The sequence below is a fragment of the Ochotona princeps genome, chromosome 33 (assembly GCF_030435755.1).
Source record: "Ochotona princeps isolate mOchPri1 chromosome 33, mOchPri1.hap1, whole genome shotgun sequence".
Taxonomy (NCBI): domain Eukaryota; kingdom Metazoa; phylum Chordata; class Mammalia; order Lagomorpha; family Ochotonidae; genus Ochotona; species Ochotona princeps.
The window spans coordinates 5326293-5345967 of NC_080864.1; the positions used below are offsets into that span (position 1 = coordinate 5326293).

The window sequence follows — 19675 nt, forward strand, 5'->3', positions numbered from 1 at the left end:
GGGGCGTGGCGGCAGCACCGAGGGCGCCTGCGCAGGAGGGCGGCGGGAGGACAGGCGCGCCTGCGCGCAGGGTGCGGTCGGGCCTAGCACGCAGCGGGCCAACCACGGTTCCCGAGAGGCTGCGGTCGCCAATCCCGAACAACCCGGAGGGCTGTCCGCCCCGCCGGGGGGCGTGTCTTCCGGAAGGTCAGCCATTGGCAGTGACGTGCACGCCCGTCTGCCAGCAGCGGAAGGCGGGAGGTGCGTTTGGACGCATGCGTCGTGTGGCACCGTAGAAAAAGGAGCTGCTGTCGGGCCTGGTGGGAGACATGGAGCAGGGCTACGGAGGTGAGTGCCGGGCGCTGGCCGCAGAGGGCCGGGGGCCGCCGGACGGCGAGGCCCCGGCTCCGCAGAGAGGCCCGGCCTGCAGTCTGGGCGCAGCGCGGCCGCAGCTCCGCCGGGCCGAGGGGCGGCCGGGGGCGCGCGCTGCGCCCATTGGGCCTGCACGCCGTCTCTCCCGGGCCCGCTGCGCGCGGATTGGACGGCCGGCCGAGGGGGCGGGCGGGGCCGGGCTCCGGGGGGCTCCGCGCGGGGTCGGCCCGGCCGTTGCTACCTCGCCAAGGGGCCGGAGCTCGGCCCGGAGCCCGCGGCTCCACCGACGCCACAAGATGGCGGCTCCGGAGGCGGGGCCTGGGCGTGGGGTGTGCTGGGCAGCCGGGGACAACCGGGGGCAGGGACCCCTGGGCAGCCGGGGGCAGGGACCGACCGACCCCCTGGGCAGCCGGGGCAGGGACTCCTGGGCAGCCGGGACAGGGGCCGACCCCTGGGGCAGCCGAGGCGGGGACCCCGGGCAGCCTGGACAGGGACCCCTGGGGCCGTCGGGACAGGGACTCCTGGGCAGCCGAGGCGGGGACCCTTGGGCAGCATGGACAACCGGGACGGGGACTCCTGGGCAGCCTGGACAGGGACCCCTGGGGCCGTCGGGACAGGGACTGACCCCTGGGGCAGCAGGGGCCGGGACCCCTGGGACCCCTGGGACCCCTGGGGCTCAGACAAGGACTCTGCCTGTGCAGCCCCGTCCCCTCGGGCAGCTGGGGCAGTCGGGGCAGGGACCTCTCGGTCTCAGACGGGGACCCTTCCCTTTGCAGCCCCGTCCCCTCGTGCAGCCTTCGACGGCACCCCAGAACCATGCAGAAGCACAAGGCCCCTCTCGCCCTCCCATTCTCGGGCATCAGGGCCCTCTGGGAGGCCCTCACTGAGTTCCTGGCAGGCGGCCGTGGTGGGATGTGTTCCCCCGCCCCCCGGGGCTGCTTCCATAAATACTGCAGTTTTCACTAGCGTGCTGTGACCAGGACGTTTGAAGCCTATTGCACTATTGCACGGAAAAGGGGGGGTGGGGTGTGGAGGCTACTTTCCATTATTGGGGTCGGTGCACACACGGGGGAAGGTTGCTAGGTGGGTGCCGCAAGGCGAGGAGGGGCACGCAGTGGCCTGCAGGTCTCTGCAGCCCAACAGTGGCTCTACTGGTCCCCACTCCTGGCTGGCCGTCCACGCACCGTGGTCATATGGCAGACATCCTGTTGGTGGTGGGAGCATCCCAGGAAAAGGAAGGTTATAGGGGTATCCGGTCGATGCAGCAGTGAGGTCCCGTGCTGGGCTGGAGCATGCAGCGGGTATCAGAGACTGAAATTCCTTGCTCCGGTTACCTCAGGGGCACATTGGGGGGCTGCTGGTTAGGATCTGGGAGAACCCTGAGATAACCACAGCCTGCTTGGCGGGAGCTGCGCAAGCTGCTTGTTCGAGGGGCTGCTGTGTTGTGAGGCAGCCTTCCCGGTGCCGGGACTCCTTCACACGCGGGATCTTGTGTCCACAGGCTACGGGGCGTGGAGCGCGGGGCCTGCCAACACCCAAGGTAAGTGGGGGCTGCGAGGGGACGGTCAGCCAAGAATCCACTGGCGCCTCCGTGAGCCCGCATGGTTTTTTTGTTCCCCCCAAAATGGGCAGTGCAACCTGAATACTGTGAAACTCCTAGCAGAGGGAGTGGTGTGAGCTGGTGGTCCTCTGCGGTCTGTCTCGCTTTGCCTCCCAGCACGGCTTTGGACTTGGGGCTCAGCAGACAGGACAAGTTCAGAGTTGCCTAGACAGTTACAACTGGTCAGGCGTCTCAGCACACATGGTGTGGTGTTTTTGTTTTTATTTTTTTTTTATAGGATTTACTCATTTTATTACAGTCAGATATACAGAGAGGAGGAGAGACAGGAAGATCTTCTGTCCGATGATTCACTCCCCAAGTGAGCTGCAACGGGCCGATGCGTGCCGATCCGAAGCCGGGAACCTGGAACCTCTTCCGGGTCTCCCACGCGGGTGCAGGATCCCAAAGCTTTGGGCCGTCCTCGACTGCTTTCCCAGGCCACAAGCAGGGAGCTGGATGGGAAGTGGAGCTGCCGGGATTAGAACTGGCGCCCATATGGGATCCCGGGGCTTTCAAGGCGAGGACTTGAGCCGCTAGGCCACACCGCCGGGCCCGGCGTTTTTGTTTTTAAAGATTTATTTATTTTCCATTGGAAAGGCAGATGAACTGAGAGGAGGAGAGACAAAAAAGTCCTCCATCCACTGGTTCACTCATCAGATGGTCGCAGTGGCCAGAGCTGAGTCATTCTGAAGTTGGGAACTTCCTCCAGGTCTCCCACGTGGGTGCAGGGTCCCAAGGCTTTGGGCCGTCCTCCACTGCTTTCCCAGGTCACAGGCAGGGAGCTGGAGGGGAAGTGGAGCTGCTGGGATTAGAACCAGCGCCCATTTGGGATCCTGACACATGCAATGTACAGACTTTAGGCACTAGGCTGCTGCACCAGGCCCAATATGGTCTTTGCAGTATGTTGCCCAGCAGCTTAAAGGATGCCAAGCCTTGTTCCTAGATCTTAGGCAGAGTTTGCCCTGGGGGGGGGGGCCTCTGCCTGACCCCATGATCGGCTCCTTGTGAGGGACACCTGGAGTTCCCTTCCCACTCCTGTTGTCGCCCACGGCACCAGCCCCCAGCGCCCCCGTGCCCGCACTCCCTGCTACTGGCATGCAGCCATGGCTTTGCAGAGTTGAGCTGGGGACATGATTCTTTCCATCCTAGCCCTCCAAGGGCGGTTGGCAGTGCCTGAGAACTGGCCTCTGTGAGGCTCGGCTGGGCACCCTGGCCAGGGCAGCGAGCTCCCTGGGGAGTACACGGCGTCCTTCCCCTTCCACTGCCGAGGGAGGTGGGGCTTGCCTGGGAGGCCAGCTGAGGCGCTGCTCAGCCCAGAGCCTTGTGGGACACGGGGCCCCCAACGAGCAGCCCTGGCCCCCAAGCTCGGCTGCCAGTGGCCTCAGACCTGCGCACAAGGCGCTCATCGTGTCTGTCTGTCTGCAGGTGCATACGGATCTGGTGTGAGCAGCTGGGGGTCTCCAGGTGGGTGAGGGGCTGCGATTGTGGGGGCCAGTGGCATGGCTTTCCGTGCCTGATGTGAGCGTGAGGTGATGAGAAGACTCGGGGGGCTTGCGGGTGGGGTCCGGAAGCAGCAGCAGCTGTAACTCCCAGCCCCCGTGCTAAGGGCTGGCATGTGAAGAGCCACGGCTGCCTCCTGCAGGTGCCCAGCGTGGCGCCAGCTGTGCTTAATGTTGGTCACCCTTTTCCTTGTGGATGGGCATTTGAGCTGAGGCCCTCCTCGCTCTGACAGGTTACGACAACTACAATTACTATGGATCCCAGAATACCAGCATCCATTCAGGATCGTCCTACAACTATGGGCCAGCTTCCTGGGAGGCCGCCAAGGCCAGCGACAGTGGCCCTGCCGTGCACATGGGCTCGTATGGGCCGGAGCCGTGCGACAACTCCGACTCACTCATCGCCAAGATCAACCAGCGCCTAGACATGATGTCCAAGGAAGGAGGCAGGGCCGGAAGCGGTGGCGGTGCGGAAACCATGCAGGACCGGGACAGGTAATTAGGACCTGGGGCCCTGGCACGCCTGGTTCCATGCATGTGGGAGTGGGTGCTGCGGGGGGGGAGCGTGGCACAGTCGGGGAGCTGAGCCCACTGTAGACAGGACTTTGTTGCTGGGTCCCCAGGGGCCCGGCTGACGGCTGAGCCACCCAGCCACTGCAGACTCCCTGACCCACAGTTGCCTGAGGAGGGGGTAGATTGCCATTCTGACCCAAAGGAGCAGCTTTGCTGGAGTGTTGAGATCAGAGGTCAGGGCCCCCAGCTCCCCCTGACGTGTTTCTGCATCCTTCTCAGCAACTTCCGCTTCCAGCAGTTCGAGTCCTATGACTCCAGGCCTTGCCTGCCCGAGCAGAACTCCTACCGCCCCAACTACAGCTACGACTACGATTACGACCCGGGGGCCAACCACAACGGTGGCTTCGGGGCCGGCCAGTACAGCGACTGCCGGGACCTGGCCCGCGAGCGTGGCCCGCTGGACAGCTTTGCACGGGGCCGGGGCCAGGGCCGCTTCCAGGATCGCTTCCAGGAGCGGGCCAGCTCCGGCAGCTTTGGGCGCGGCGACCCCTTCGTACCAGCCTCCTCCGAGCCCCTGTCCACCTCCTGGAACGACATGAGCTATGCAGCTGGCAGGGGCCCCGGCGGCCCTTCCGGCAACAGGCCGCCTCCTCCCCTGTTCTCCCAGTCCATGGGCTCCGACTACTGTGGGATGGGCGTGCAGGGGACGGGCAGCTACGACAACAGCATGCCCTACGGCTGTGGCCGCGCACAGACGCACCTGCGGGACTGGGTAAGCCCTCCCTCATGTCCCCTGCTGGTCCCTGTGCGTTCTCCACTCGCAGTCAGCTCCCTGCACTGCGCATGTGTGGCCCCTGGCCTTGCCCATCCGTGGGCTGGCACGACCCGGGTCAAATGGCAATCAAACGGGCCTTGTGTGTCTGCAGCCCAGGAGGCGGGGTTTTGACCGCTTCGGACCGGACGGCATGGGCAGGAAGCGGAGGCCGTTTCTCACGTACGAGGAGCCAGACACCAAGGTGGCCCGGGCTGACAGCGAAGGAGACATATCTGAGAACGGTACGTGCACGCCACGTCCCCGCGAGGGCGTGTGCCCCGGTCACGCGGGAACCTGAGGGTGGCGGGGCGCCCAGCCTTCCGCGGTGGTCGGGCCCACGGTGGCTCTGGGTGCCGAGTTCCAGCAGCGGAGGCAAGGCACGGGGGAGCCCCTGGCGGCGGCTGACCCGGCCTGCTCCTTTGTATCTGGCAGACGACGGAGCTGGTGACTTGCGCTCGGGAGATGAAGAATGCAGGGGTGTAAGTCCACCTCACGGCCGAGTCCCCCACGTGGCCAGGATGTGGGGCTGCTTTGTTCCTCCCGCGTGGATCTAGTCCCTTGACCTGTACCCAGCAATGGCCCCGGGCTCACATTCCTTTTCCTGCCGCTCAGTCCCGCAGTCCCTACCCTTAGACACTGTCCCCCTGGGCCGTGGGGTGCCAGTGGGAGCTTGGGTAGGTCTGGAGTCCCATGTTGCTGGTATAACGGGAGGCCTACGCCTGAGCCTTATACCTGGCAGCAGGGGTGCTTAAGGGCAGGCGGCCACTTCCGGTCAGGAGCACTGGAGTTGGCCCCCGGTAGATCTAGGGGGAAGAGTGTCCGCCACCTCACAGCCAAGGGCTGACGGCTGGTGGAACGTTCCGGAACTGCCCCGCCCCCCTCACGGCCCAACTTTGCGTGTGCCTTTTTCCAGGAGGACGAACTCTGTGATTCTGGGAGGCAGAAAGGTAGGTGTCGTCCAGGGTCCCCTGTGTCTTCCCGGCGGCCCCACAGAGCCGGGCTTCTGAGCAAGCTGGGGGCCTGGATGGAGAGGCAGCAGGCTGGTGGCACAGGAAGGGCCACAGCCCCCCCGGGGGGCTCTGGCCAAGGCCATCGCAGACGCTTGGCTGAAAACAGGTCCGTTTGCCTCACTGAATCAGTGCAACGTGGGAGGAAAGCTCCCGTCGGGCTGTGTGCAGTGCTTGTGAGGGTGGGGAGGGGGGGTCTCGGGCATCAGGCCCCTCGGTCGTTACAGTCCCCTCTCACCCCTGGACTTCACTGTCCACCTGCCTCCATTGCTGGCCTCCAAGGTTGGGGCTCCTGGCAGCTGTGTGCACGTCACCATGCGCCCCCGAGGGTGGAACGGAGAGCACCTACCACCCGGAGCCTGGCAGCTCCCGAGAGGCAGGGCTTGCTCAGAGGTGTTGGCACTGCCAGCGTGGGGACCTCGAGTCCAGACTAGGAGACAGGGCAGGTGGAGCCTGAGCGCTCGCACAGGGATGTGGAAAAGCAACCCGAGAGACGCGGTGGCCACGGGTTCCCCCAAAAGCCACCTGTGCCTTCATCCTCACCCTCTTCCTGCGGGTCCATCATGGCTGCCTCACCCAAGGGTCCCAGGCTGACCCGTGTATGCAATTTAGGGTGTAGCTTAGTCCCTCTTTTTCGTGCCCCTGTGACTTGTGCGGTCCCGCCCATAGCTGGGAACACGCCGAGGGTAGAGCAGCTGGGGCAGCAGGGTCAATGCTAAAGCAAAGGTGACGTGTTTGTTACGCACAGGTCCTTCTGCCTGCCCGGGATGACTTTGCTATTAAACAGCAGGCATAGTTTCAGGCAGTGACCTCTTGCCAAAAGTCCCACTCGCCCTTTTGAGAGGCTTCTGAGCAGCGCACGCCGGTCGCCATCTTCGTGGGACAGTCGGGCCTGGCCTCAGGGGTAGGGGTTACAGTTCAGATGCTTCTCCCAGCCTTGTTTCCCAGTGTCCTTCCGGCCCCTGGCTCTGAGCCCCAGAGCACCGGCCCGGCCTCAGGGCTGGGGTGCTGGCTGCGCCGGCCCCAGCCGACAGATGGTGGAAGGACCCATGAGTCTCTTCCCCATTGTCTTATTTCTAGGATCGCTTCCCACACAGCCCTGGGAAAGCCCTAGGTGGACGGGGTTTCTTTGTGAGTGGAAGATAGTTTGGGCCAGCAAGGACTCAGACCTGCTGAGGCCCTAGGTCAGCGGAGGCCGACGGGACGGGCGTCACTGCCCCTTGCAGGTGGGATGGAGGGCAGCCCGCCTGACTCCCAGGGGCCTGCCTGCTGCCGCCTCTGTGGCTGCGGAGAGCTGCTACTCTCCTCCTTAAGTGACCCTGGGGGAAGACCTGGTGACGGGGCCCAGCCAAGGACAACACAGGCAAGTGAGCTGTGTGTCGGCGGGTTGGGCAGGCCGTGCCCCTGACCCGTGCTGGCCTCTACTGGGCCATGGCAGGAGCAGTGAGACTCCTCTGGGTGCTCATCAGAGAGGCCCGTGCTGTTGGGAGCCTTTGCTGGCACCACCTGCTGTGTGGCCGCACACAGGGCCGCCACAGCCCTGCACAAGGCCCTGGCACTCGGCACCTCCGCAGGCTTCTGGAAGGCTCTTCTCTGTCACAGGAGAGAAGGAGGACGAGGATGAGGACATGAAGAAGAGGCGCGAGAAGCAGAGGAGGAGAGACCGGATGCGGGACCGAGCGGCCGACAGGTGGGCAGCAGGCAGAGTGGCTGGGGGAGTCCGGAGGTGTCTGCTCCGGCTGGGGGGCACCCACCAGGGACTGGCACCTGGCAACCTGGAGGAATGAGTAGGTGACAACCTTTGGGGTGCAGAGCTGCTGAGGGGCCTCCGTGCGCTGTCCAGACCACGCCTGGGGACTAACAGCAAGAAGGCACCCGGGGATCTGGAAAATACCAGGCCCCTTGTGGCCAGATGGCACAGAGAGGCAAGAGTGCCAGCACAGAGCCAGAAGGCCAAGGATTGTAAGACGCGGGCCTGTTTCTGTTTGTTCGTTTGAAAGGCAAAGAGGTAGACAGAAAGACATTTTACACCCTTCAGTTCACCCCCCCCCCCAAAATGCCCTCAGACTGGGCCGGGTCAGAACCAGGAGGCTGGCACTCTAATGCATGTCTTCCATGTGGGTGACAGGAGGCCCGGGCATGTAGCAGGTTGCTGGGTCCGAAGCAGAGCTCCCCGGACATGAGCAAGTGCTCGGGTGTGGGCCGCTGCCAGCATGGCAGGTGGCAGCTTGCACCACTTCTGGGGCCTCCGCGCCAGACACGGAGAACCTGGAAGGGCCTTGTTCCGTCGGGTCTCCCGACTAGGGTAGAGAAGAAACGCCCAGCTACTCCGCCTGCGGTTGAATCGCAGGCATGGGAGACAGTAAGTGCCTCCGGGCTCCTGTCTCTTGCAGCCGTGTTGGGGAGTGGATGGAAGACCTGTTCATATTCTTTCCATCTCATTCCCTGTGCTTAGAAATAATAACAGTGACGGGGGGCCTGGCTCCAGAGCGCCCTGCGCCCTTCACAGCAGCTGCAGGGCCGGGCAGGGAGGGTCCCCAGGGCAGGTGGGCACTGCAGGCCACTGGCCCTCAGCACACAGGCTTGATTGCAAGCTCTGCTCCTCCCTATATACAGTGACGACCAGGCCAGTTTGGGGAGTTTAGGGGGTCGGTGGTTCTGGGAAGCCCCCCTCCCCCCCAGGAAGCAGTGTGACTCACTTTTCTCTGGGCCCCCTGTGCGGTCGTGTCCCCCAGGCAGCCCCTTGGCCGTGCTGTGACAGCATCCCCTGTCTCCCCCCCCCCCCCCCCCCCCACCGCCGCCTCACTGTCCTGCAGGATTCAGTTTGCCTGCTCAGTGTGCAAGTTCCGGAGCTTTGAGGACGAAGAGATCCAGAAACATCTGCAAAGCAAGTTCCACAAGGAGACGCTGCGCTTCATCGGCACCAAGCTGCCCGATAAGACGGTAGAGTTCCTGCAGGTGAGGACACGGCAGCCCCGGCCAGAGGACGCGAGGACGGACGGGTCACGTGGGCAGCCCCCCGGGCAGCCTCCGTTCACACGGTCCCTCCTCCAGGAATACATCGTAAACAGGAACAAGAAAATTGAGAAGCGGCGGCGGGAGCTGATGGAGAAGGAGAGCCCCAAACCCAAGCCGGATCCTTTCAAGGGTGAGCTGGGGGTCCTGGGGTGCTGGGGACCAGACATCCCAGGGGCTGCTGGGAGAAGGAGGAGGAGGGCGAGACCTCACGTGGCCCCAGGGCACGGCAGAGGATAGCAGCATCAAGGCCCGGGCTTCCTGCAGCGGGCACAGGCAGCTGGGGCTTGGGCGGCAGTGGGCAGGAGTGGGAGAGAGGTGAACCCCTGCCCGGCCTCTGGCACAGGCATCGGCCAGGAGCACTTCTTCAAGAAGATCGAGGCTGCGCACTGCTTGGCCTGCGACATGCTGATCCCTGCACAGCCGCAGCTCCTGCAGCGCCACCTGCACTCTGTAGACCACAACCACAACCGCAGGGTGAGTCGTCCTGGGAAGCAGGGCCGGGCCTCGCCCCGTCCCCCGTGGGCACGCAGGGACAGCTGGCGGGCAGGGCCACAGCCGCTGCGACCCGCCAGAGTGGCGGCCAGCAGGTCAGAAAGCAACACGCGTGTGTGCCCAGCTTGCTGACTGCCAACACTCTGAGGGGTCCTCTAACCAGGAAAGCCTAGAGCGCCCTGCCCTGTGCCCGCATGTCTCAGTCCCCTCACTCCGTCTCTGCTTTCCTGTGCAACATCACCAAACTGTCTCACCCAAGTGCTTGGGCCGTCATCCTCGGCCATCCCAGGCTCCTTGGCAGAAAGCAAGCTGCATAGGGCCTGGTGCTGTGGCAGAGCAGGTTAGCTCTGGGCCTGTTCTTCCCACATGGGCGCCGGGTCAGTGAGTCCCAGGTGCTCCACTCCCCACCAGCTCCCACATCTGGGAAAGCAGCAGAGGATGGCCCAAGTATTTGGGCTTCTGCAGCGGCGTGGGCGGGATCTGGAAGAGGCCTTGGCGCCTGGCTCCAGCCTGGCCCTACCCTGGCCATTGTGGCTACTCATTAGCCAGAGGATGGAAGCTTCTCTTTCTGTACCTACCTTTGCTTTTCAAGTCCATTAACAGTAAATAAGAGAGAGCGAGCCAACCAGGTCAGAAGCCGAGCAGCTAGGACTCAAATTGGCATTCCCACATGGGATGCCTGCCCCAGGGAAGCAGCTATGTGGGCTGGCCACCCTGACTGCCCGTGGGCATCCTTTGGCAGCTGGCCGCGGAGCAGTTCAAGAAGACAAGCCTGCATGTGGCCAAGAGCGTGCTGAACAACAGACACATTGTGAAGATGCTGGAGAAATACCTCAAGGTCGGGGGGCGCAGGGGGCACGGTGCAGGTGTGGGTGGGGATGGGGTGCCGGTTAGAGCTACTCCCCTGTCCCGAGGTGGCCCCAGGGCTCAGAGCTCAGCCTCCCGGGCTCGAATCCCCCACGGCCTTAGGGCTGCGTGTCCTCCGTACCTGCCTGCATTGTGTCCATCTTAGGGTTCAAGGCAGAGCGCAGGAGGCTCCCTGGTTTACAGCCCCAACGCCCACCGTGCCACTGGAGCCTGTGCTGTGCGGGAAAGCAGTGTGGCTTCGATGGTTTGGGCCTGGGAACCAGCGCGCACGTGTGTGTGTGTGTCAGGATGTTTGTGTTCCAAAGCAGGCAGAGAGAGGCGTGGGGCTCGGCTCTGGGGGCCAGCAGGCGTCCGACCTCACTCATTCTTTCTGATCAGGGCGAGGACCCCTTCACCAGCGAGGACCCGGAGATGGAAGGGGAGGACAAGGAGGAGAGCCCGGAGGAGGTGGCAGCCGAGGTCTTAGCCGACGTGGTCACGGCCACAGTGCGGGCCGTGGAGGGGGAGGAGAGCGAGGCTGTGCCGACCCTCGGGGGCAGCGAGGCTCCAGCTGCTGAGGTCCCCGTGGAGTCAGCTGAGAGCGCCGGCAGCGCCCACGATGACACGCAGCTGGAGGAGCAGACAGACCCACAGGCGAGTGGGGCGGCGTCCGAGGTGGGGCTCACTGCGGCCCCTGCAGGCGAGGCCGGAAGTCAGGACTCCCAGGCTGGGAGTGAAGAGGCGGTGCCAGCAGCCTCGGCCGACGAGGCCAGCGCTGAGGCTGCTGCTGCGGCCCCAGCCAGCCAAGAAGCACAAACTGATGATGCTCCTGCACTGTGACATTGACACAGGGCCAGAACACTGGAGACCCTCTGCCTGCGTCCTGCGGGCCCCACTCCACCCTATCATCTGAGGCCCTGGGGGCCACGCATCCCTACAGCACCTGGGTCAGCCCCTGCACCCACAATCCTAATAAAAGCTGCGTGGTAGCTCTGGATGTGTTTTGGTGTAGTGACTTTCAGTCCACGGTTTGGGAGTTTGGGGTGGTTGGCTGGGAGCCCCTGTCTTGGGGATTCGCTGCAGCTGCAGGTCCCAGCCAAGCCAGGCGGTGGGGCAGGCCTGCTCCTGCAACCCTACACGCCTGCTTCCAGCCTTTTCTGTAAATTGTGTATTCCCACACTGAGGACATGGGTGTCACTCCCAAAGAGGGAGCACGTTCACAAAGCTCAGCAGCAGTGTCCGATGGCCCCAGTGAACAGGTGAGCAGCGAAGCAAGGCAGTGAGGGGCTGCAAGGCTATCCTGCCAGTCACACCTGCCCTGGGCCCGCCTGCAGGCCCTTCCTGTGTGTCCAGATCTGCCTCAGACCTCAGGCTGAACAAGCAGTCGGCAGGCAGCAGAATCCCTGACCAGCACCTGCCATGTACCCGAGACCAGTCCCGGGGAGCTGCAAGGGGCTGCAGGAGGGGTGCTTACGGAAAATGGAAAGAAACGGATAAGCAACACCTCTGAATGGTTTCTGGGACGCGGCCTCACCGCTGCACAGGTGCAGTGTTCTCTATAAGCCTGTTAAGGACAGGGGGGCCATGGCATTGGCTTGAGGAGCATTGAGGAACAGCCGGTTAAGAAGCTGACACCATCCCGAGGGACCTGGGCTGGTCTCTAGTTCCTGCAGCCCCCAGGAGGCAGTGGCAGGGGTGGCTCCTTGCCACCCACGGGGGACCCTTGGGTTGGGTGTTCTTCATTCCTCGGGTTAGCTGTTGCATTCAGAGGCCGAACTGGCACTCGATAGTCCAAAACACTGGGGGCACAGCCATTTGGGGAATCTGCAGCTCAAGTTGGATTGCCAGGCTTGGCCCAGCTGCTCTACTTCCCATCTAGCTCCCAGGGTATCCCATCCATGTGAAAGACTCGGCTGGAATTCCTGCTTCCTGCTAGAGAGCTGGTGACTGGGAAACCACCTAAAGACTATTCACTGTTGTTTTGTTGGGGTTTTTAAGCTTTATTAAAAAAACAGATTTACAGATCCATCCACGGGTTCACTCACCAGGTGGTCGCAACTGGAGCTGAGTAGATCCAAAACCTCAGTGCCAGGAGCCTCTTCCACGTCTCCCACGTGGGTCAGATACAGAGGAGAGACAGTGCTGTGCTAATCCGAAGCCAGGAGCCAGGAGCTTCATCCAGGTCTCCCACATGGGTGCAGGGTCCCAAGGCTTTAGGCCATCCTCGACTGCTTTCCCAGGCCACAAGCAGGGAGCTGGATGGGAAGTGGAGCTGCCGGGATTAGAACCGGTGCCCATATGGGATCCTGGCGCGCTCAAGGCGAGGACTTCAGCCACTAGGCCACCGCGCTGAGCCCAGGTTACAGGTTTTAAAGGCTCAGGAAGAGGAGGGCAGGAAGGAGCCCTATGTCAGACCTCAGGGCCACCAAAGACGCTGCAATTGGCTGTGTATGACATGTATATTTCCCTAGATCTTCCTATGCCCTTGACTTTGTAGCCATGTTGGAGGTCACACTCCACCTGTAGGCCTGAAGGCTGTGCCTCAGGCCATGGGGAAAGTTAGGCTTAAACTATGCCCTCCAGGCAGCAGGGCGGGGGGCCCTGGGGCGATTACCCACATCTCCCCCTCCCCTCCACTTTTGGAATAAATTATACCACAAAGATTCCCCCCCCCCCCAGGGCAGTCATAAGTCCTGCGATTCTAGGATGCTGGTACAGACATCTGTGGACAAAATTTAACATAAACATCATATGCTATAGCAGGCCGAGTGCCCATCACAGACATGTTGAACGTCCTTGATATTAAGTGCAATACACCATGGAAATTAAAAGGTAACTTTACCAGGGACCAGAGACCCTAACTGCCCATTACCCATCTGGCACTTCATTCCCCCCAGAACAGACCCTAGCTGCTGCCAGGGACATGGGACGATGACCACTCTGGCTTTTTTTGTGCCAAAAAGGGGCCGTTGAAAGGCCAGGGGTAGCAGCAGGACACTGTCCTGATAGAAGCTACAAGTTATCTGGTCTCTACCGGGAGCTTGGAGATGTTGCGGGGTGTGAGCGAGACCACACCAGACATGTCTCAGGTTTATTAAGGGGTCTTTATTAACCAAGCTTGGTGATAACGGAGCAAATCACAAGACCATACGGCAATCCAACCGAACATAACCCCAAGAGGAACAAATGGTCATTACCCTTAAGACCTATGTCCCAGCTTCCCCAACAATATCAGTCATCCTAAGAAACATGCAATGAATAGCCTGGACACACTTAGAAAGCTGCAGGCATTCACCTTTCCCTGGCATCTCTGTCCACATTCCATCACTGCTAGGCCTCACCTCTCCTGGAACTCCTGCTAGTACACAAACCAAAACCATTACCATATCCATTGTCCTATCTAAGCAGGGACCGGGCTCAGGGGATTACCTGTCCTGGATCAGCCAAGAGTAACAGAAGCACCTGACCAGAAAGAGAGCAAGCCCCCACTTCATGGGCCTTTTAAAGGGGCTTGGGAGGGGAGTGGTTACACGACAATGCAATACCGTCCCCTCTCAGTTGATAGGTGAGTCACAGGTGGGCAGGAGCGAATACCTAGGAGGTGGGGGCAGTGGCAGGAGGATGGAATTAACATTGCTGTTAGGCCCCACCTTCAGGACAGAGAGTGGGGGTGGGGGGGACACAGCCACATTTCATGTGCCCACTGGCAAGGGGTGCTGGCTATTACTGGCCGCACCCCATACGTGGGCTTCTCTTGTTGAATTTTGAGTGTTAACATGCTAAGGCCATTTTACATTTAGGCAGGAAACAGGCAAATGTTAGATTCTGTAAAGCAATTGCTTTAGAGGGCACTGGTTCTAATCCCGGCAGCTCCACTTCCCATCCAGCTCCCTGCTTGTGGCCTGGGAAAGCAGTCAAGGACGGCCCAAAGCCTTGGGACCCTGCACCCGCGTGGGAGACCCAGAAGAGCTCCTGGCTCCTGGCTTCGGTTTGGCTCAGCTCCAGCCGTTGCGGCTCACTTGGGGAGTGAATCATCGGACGGAAGATCTTCCTCTCTGTCTCTCCTCCTCTCTATATATCTGACTTTGCAATAAAAACAAATAAATCTTCAAAAAAAAAAAAAAAAAGAAGGTCTAACAATATATGTTGAAGAAATTGGGTATCGGGAAATGTTCTATTAGCTCGAATTTTGAGACCTGAGTTCCCTTCTGTTTTTTTTAAAGACTCATTTAGTTTGCACATTTAAAAAAAGGTTGATTATTATCGAAAAGGCAGATTCATTCACAGAGAGAGAATATTCTTCCATCTGATAGATTCCTGCCTGAATGGCGACAGTGGCCCGAGTTGTGCAGGTCCAAACACAGCAGCCAGGAGCTTCTTCCAGGTCTCCCACACGGGTGCCGGGTCCCAAGCAGTTTCTTCCTGTCCTGCACAGAATTTATTTTGATTGGAAAGGCAGATTTACAGAGAGAAGGAGAGACAGGAAGAAAGATCTTCCATCTGCTGGTTTACACTGCAAATGGCCACACTGGCCGCCGATCCGGCTGGTCCGAAGCCAGGAGCCTCTTCCGGGTCCCCCACATGGGTGGAGCCGACCAAAGCACTTGGGGCATTACTTGAGCAGCCAAGAACCGAACCGGTGCCGATGCGGGATGCCTGCGTTACTGCTCGCAGCTTTACCCAGTAGGCCGCAAGGTCAGGCGGCTCTCTTTTTCATGCATGACAGTGACAACATGCACAGAGAACGTACAGGGGACAGACAGACAGAGCGATGCTTTCGGCTCTGGAAATGTTTGCATTCGTAACCCATCAAGCCGAGAGAGAGACAGAGAGACAGAGATGAGAGCCTAATGGGATCCTTTTTAGGGATTCCCACAGGGTGAGCACCCAGATCTGCTGCTGCTTGCTGGAGCCGCGAGGCCTCTCCGTGCACGGCTGCACCCAGGGAACCAGAACATCCCAGGCCCCGGGGGCGAGCTCACGGAGGTGGACCGGGTTAGAGGGCCTGACCGGCGGCGCCTTCCCGAGCTCTCCCGTCTCCGTCCGTCTCCGTGTCCCGGCAGGCACGCGGGGCCTCGGTCCGAGCCGGCGCCAACTGCTCACCTGCAGCCCTTGCACGGCTTGTCGTCCCGGAGCTCGCTCTCGCGCCCAGGAAGGGTGGAGCGCGCACGGCGGCGGTGGCGGCGCGGGGCCGCGCGCGCAGCGTGCGCGGTGACGTCAGCGCGCTGGCGGCGGCGGCGGCGGCGGCGGCGGCAGGGCTGTTTGTTCTTGCTCTCCGCAGCCGAGGAGCCCGAGCGGCCGGCGGCGGCGGTGGCGGCTGCGGCGCCACGGCGTCGGCTTGCCGGCGGTGCCCGCGGGCGAGCGGGGGGCCCTGGGAGCGGCGCGGCGGAGCGGCGGCGGGCAGGCGGCTGCGGGGGGCCCGGCGGCGCCGCGGCAGGCAGCCCGGGGAGGAGGAGGAGGAGGAGAGGGGGCGGCGGCCGGCGGCGGCGGCGGCGGGGGCGGCGTGCGGCCTAGCGTCTCAGGTGAGGATCCAGTGTGTATGCGTGTGCGTGTGCGCGCGTCTCTCCGTGCCCTTCGCGGGGGTGGCACGGGCAGCTGCATTGCGTAATGGTGGGGGGGCCCGTGGCGCCTTCCCACCTAGCTACCTACCTACGCCATCGGCGTGTGGTGGGGGGAGGCGCGCTCGGGCCTGCGGGGGGCCCCCCGCGCGCGCCGTGCGCTCCGCGCCCAGGGCGCACGGGGAGAGCCCGCCCGCTCGCTCGCTCGCTCGCTCAGGGCGCGGGGCCTGGGGCCCTGGAGGCGCCACCACCACCAGCAGCAGCAGCACTCCCTCCCCACCCCAACTAGCAGCAGTCTCGGTTGCCCTGCGCTCGGGGGACTGGCCCCGGCGGGGTCGGGGTGCGGGGGGCGCGGGCGCCTCGGCGGGGCGGGCAGGCAGGCGGGCGGGCGGGCAGCCGGGGGCGGGCAGGGGGCGGGCCGAGGCGCCCGGCACTTCCTGCCGCCGCCATTTTGTCAAGTGAGGAGGAGGAGGAGGAGGAGGAGGAAGAGGGAAAGGAGGGAGAAGGCCAGCGCTAGAGCAGTAGCAGCAGCAGCTGCGGCCTGCGCCCGGCCCCGGTAAGTCCGGGGTCGGCGTGGTGGCCGGTGCAGGCACGGCACCCCTCCCCACAACCCCCCGACGTCCCCGGGGTAGGCGGTGCGCCCTGGCTACCCTGTGCGCGCACGCTCCCTGCCTTCCTCCCTCTCTCCCTCTTGGCTGCTGGGTCCTGCTACCGGGGCACCCCCACCCCCATCACGCCGGCAACCGGGCGGTGCGCCCCTCGTCTCCCACCTCCCCGTCCCGTGCACGTGCCTCACCTGCCCGCCGTGCGCCCCGGGGCTCTGCAGAGAAGGAGGCCGCCTCGGCCGCCGACAGGCCCCGCCGGGGAGAGGGGAGGCGCGAGCGTGGCCTGCCCCGATTGCGCTGGGTTGCACCCCTCGCCCGGGGCGCTTTTGTGTTTGCTCGATGGGGGCGCCCTGGCTTTCTTGGCAACGGCCTTCCCCACCCCCCAACCCACCCTCTCCCCTGGCCTTTTTTTCTCTACCCTCTTCCCTGTCTCCCGTGCGAGGTGTTTGGCGTGTGGTGGCTTGGGGTGGGGATGTGGAGGAGTTGTGATTCAGCGAAATAAAATGACAGTCCCCCCCCCTTCCTCCCCTCCCAAACGGAAATAGTCCCAGCTTGAGCCTGAGTGTGAGGCCCGGCCCCAGGTTGGAGATTAGAAACGGGAAACCCCGCTCTGGGGTTGGGGAAGGGCGCTGTGGCCCCGTGTGTGTCATGTGCTTGGGCTGGGTGGCCAGCGCGCCTTCCCCTGAGCGCCGGCCCCCCCCCCGTTGTTGTTTTTTTTTTTTTATTTTAATTTTTGTGTGGATGTGTGTGAAGTATTATTTCTGCTTGCTTGTGTTTCTTGTGGCCTGGTGGGGCCTGTGGTCTTGCGCTGGGAATTGGGTGACCTAGGAAGGCTTGACATGTCTGTGAAGCCAGTGGGATTTTTGTGTGTGCCATAATCATGATTGGGGTATTATGATTGTTGTTGTTATTTCAAATGAATGGGCCTGTCAGTTCTTGGAAGTTGTAAAGAAAAAAACTCTGGATGAATTTGTGAATGTGTTGTCAATTTCGGGAAAGTCGTAGCTGTGCCCGCCTGAAAGACCTTGCCACCCACTAATTAACGAAACATTCCTTTTCTGTTCCGTTTGCACCAGGCTTATCTTTGCACCTCAGCATGGTAAAGATAGGCAGCTTGGTGGCTCCCAAAGTTTCAATCAGGGAAAGATAAAACCTCTCTGATAGCCTGATCAGATGCCTGAAGAAACACAATGTAGCGTGTTGTTGACTTTGACTGGAAACATAGTGTCGAGAAGAGGGCCTGGCGGGAGGAGGGAGCGAGTCCAGGGAGAGTGGTCCTAGGTGGAGCCCACCCTGATGCGTGGTGAACCGCCCTCCCGCCCAGGTGAACCGCCCTCCTGCCCGCCCCGCCGGCCATTCACGAGCTGTACTCGCCCAGAGTGACTGCATTTGAAGGATGTTTTGGCTGTTCAGTAGCCTGCGGGGTGATAAGGAGGAAAAATGAGCCAGGAATGGCCAAGAGAGCCATTGCTACTTAGTAAAATTTCCACCAAATTATCGGGTCGTTTAGAGGAATTTAGACTTTGTTTCCAGAAGCTACCTTCCAAGCCAGGGGCCTTGATCTTTGTACTCGATTGTGCTTTTGCTGTGGGAGGCGAGGCGGGGAGGGATGCTTGTATTTTTCGTGTGACACAATTGGGGCTGGGGAAGAGTCGTGGGGTTCCAGAGAGGCAGATCGGGGTGGTGGGTAGGGGGGTCGGTGAGGCAGGGGCAGAAGGTATCGGTCATGGCCATTGGGTGTGGGGAGAGCCCTGCTGTTCCGGTGTTGTTCCCTGCCTTGCTCCGTGCCATGCTGCCATCACGTTGTAATAAACTTTGTTGGAGACTGGTACTGCTGTTTTGTGGGTCTGTGTGGAGGTGAAGTGTACAGAAGAGAGACCAGGCAAGATGCCAACTGCGGGGACCTCCTGGCTGGAACCATCAGATGAGTTTACGCGAAAAGATTTCCTGCACTAATTTTTTTTTTTCCCCAGGAGGGGCTGTTTCCTTGTCTCTGCATATATCCCGTGCTGTCTAAAGGGGCCTGGGAGAGGCCGCTAACAGGTCTGCGAATGAACACACTGGAAGCACGGTTGAGCAAGAATTTGGCCTGCGCACAGTGGCAGACAATTAGCAGTGGATGGAGTTGGTTTAGTGACTTGGAAGGCAGGCAGTTGGCTCATCCTGGTGTCGTGGCCCCCTGGCTGGCTTCTGTGCACGACCACCGTGCTACGGAGCGTGGATCTGGGCTGTGGTTCACCCCTGACCTGCAGGGAAGTGTTCTCACAGAAGTAGCAGTAAAACGCGTGTGGGCAGCTCCACTCCAGTTTCGATTTGTCTTAGAACAGGAGCACTTTCTGTTTTACTCTCATGCACCTGCCGTTTCAGATTCTGCTTTCACCTGTGTGTGGCCAAGCCGGTTGTCTACACAGCCAGCGCCGGAGCTGTGCGCACCAGGGAAGGCGGGGTCCTTGGTACAAGGAGTCTGTCTCGGTGTGTGTGTGTGTGTGTAGTCCAGTCGTGTTCATTGTTTGAATGTCATCAGCCCGCACGTGTTGAATGTCAGTTCGATGTGATTTGAACACAGCGGTGTGAAACCATCGTATCGGCTGGCAGTGCCACTCGTGGACTCTGGGTTTCTGTACCTTTTTGTCCTGCGGGTGTTTCAGAAAGCGTATGGCACGGAGCCCCTCGTGCCCCGTGGCAGCCAGCATGGTTTCAAGAGGTTCGTGCTGTGTGGCAGAGCGCGTCAGTCCCCTGTCCGGTTTTATTCCTGAATAATACTTTATTTGTGGATGTACCTCATTTTAGTTATTCATGCGCAGGAGTAGACATTTGAGTAATTTCTCCCCCTTTTTTGTGTGTGTGTGATGTAATACTGACGTCAGCACGGACAGGCACGTTCTGATGTGGGTAAGTGACCCCTCCTCCCGGGCCTGTGGTGTGTGCCCGAGGCAGCAGGCTGGATACAGAGCCCTGCGTGGTCCGTGAGCCTCCTGAGTGATAGCGTTGGGCCGCAGGGCAGCTAGCTGTGTTCATTCTGGAGGCTGCGTGGACTCTTAGAGGACCTGCAGAGAAGGCGTGCAAGAATGCGAAATGGGGTAGCCAGTTAAATGACCCGAAGGAACATGCGTGTGTTGGCAGAGTTGTCGCAGGGTCTTCATGGCTTAATCACTTTTGCTTTGCAACAGTTGTATGTACTTACCAAGCGCAGGAAAGTTTGGAACATGCGCCCCAAATGTGTCCTGCTGTGCTGCTGCGTGAAGCGTGGTTTTATTTACATGCTTTCTTTTTTTTTTTCTTTTAAACGGTTTAGATAGACTAGTAGCCTGACTTAACCTTGTCCACCTGTCCCAGCAGAAGTCATGGGATGTGTCCCATTCTGAAGAAATA

General features: G+C 61.2%; 2 protein-coding genes across 2 annotated transcripts in view; both read left to right on the plus strand.

Annotated features, from left to right (window-relative positions):
• The first annotated feature begins 174 nt into the window (after positions 1–174).
• Positions 175–11097, plus strand: AKAP8 (A-kinase anchoring protein 8). The gene is made up of 14 exons (XM_004595978.2): positions 175–327; positions 1853–1891; positions 3377–3415; positions 3684–3945; positions 4243–4735; positions 4890–5019; positions 5210–5256; positions 5691–5724; positions 7387–7474; positions 8601–8742; positions 8839–8932; positions 9146–9276; positions 10037–10132; positions 10540–11097. Exons 1-14 carry the CDS (start codon positions 309–311, stop codon positions 10978–10980), a joined length of 2055 nt encoding a protein of 684 aa, XP_004596035.2. The 5' UTR covers positions 175–308; the 3' UTR covers positions 10981–11097.
• A 4274-nt stretch (positions 11098–15371) lies between these two features.
• The window catches only part of BRD4 (bromodomain containing 4), a 59389-nt gene continuing 55085 nt past the window's right edge, over positions 15372–19675 (plus strand). Inside the window, 1 exon segment of the mRNA XM_058657831.1 lies at positions 15372–15662. The gene's annotated coding sequence lies outside the window, so the exon portion shown is untranslated.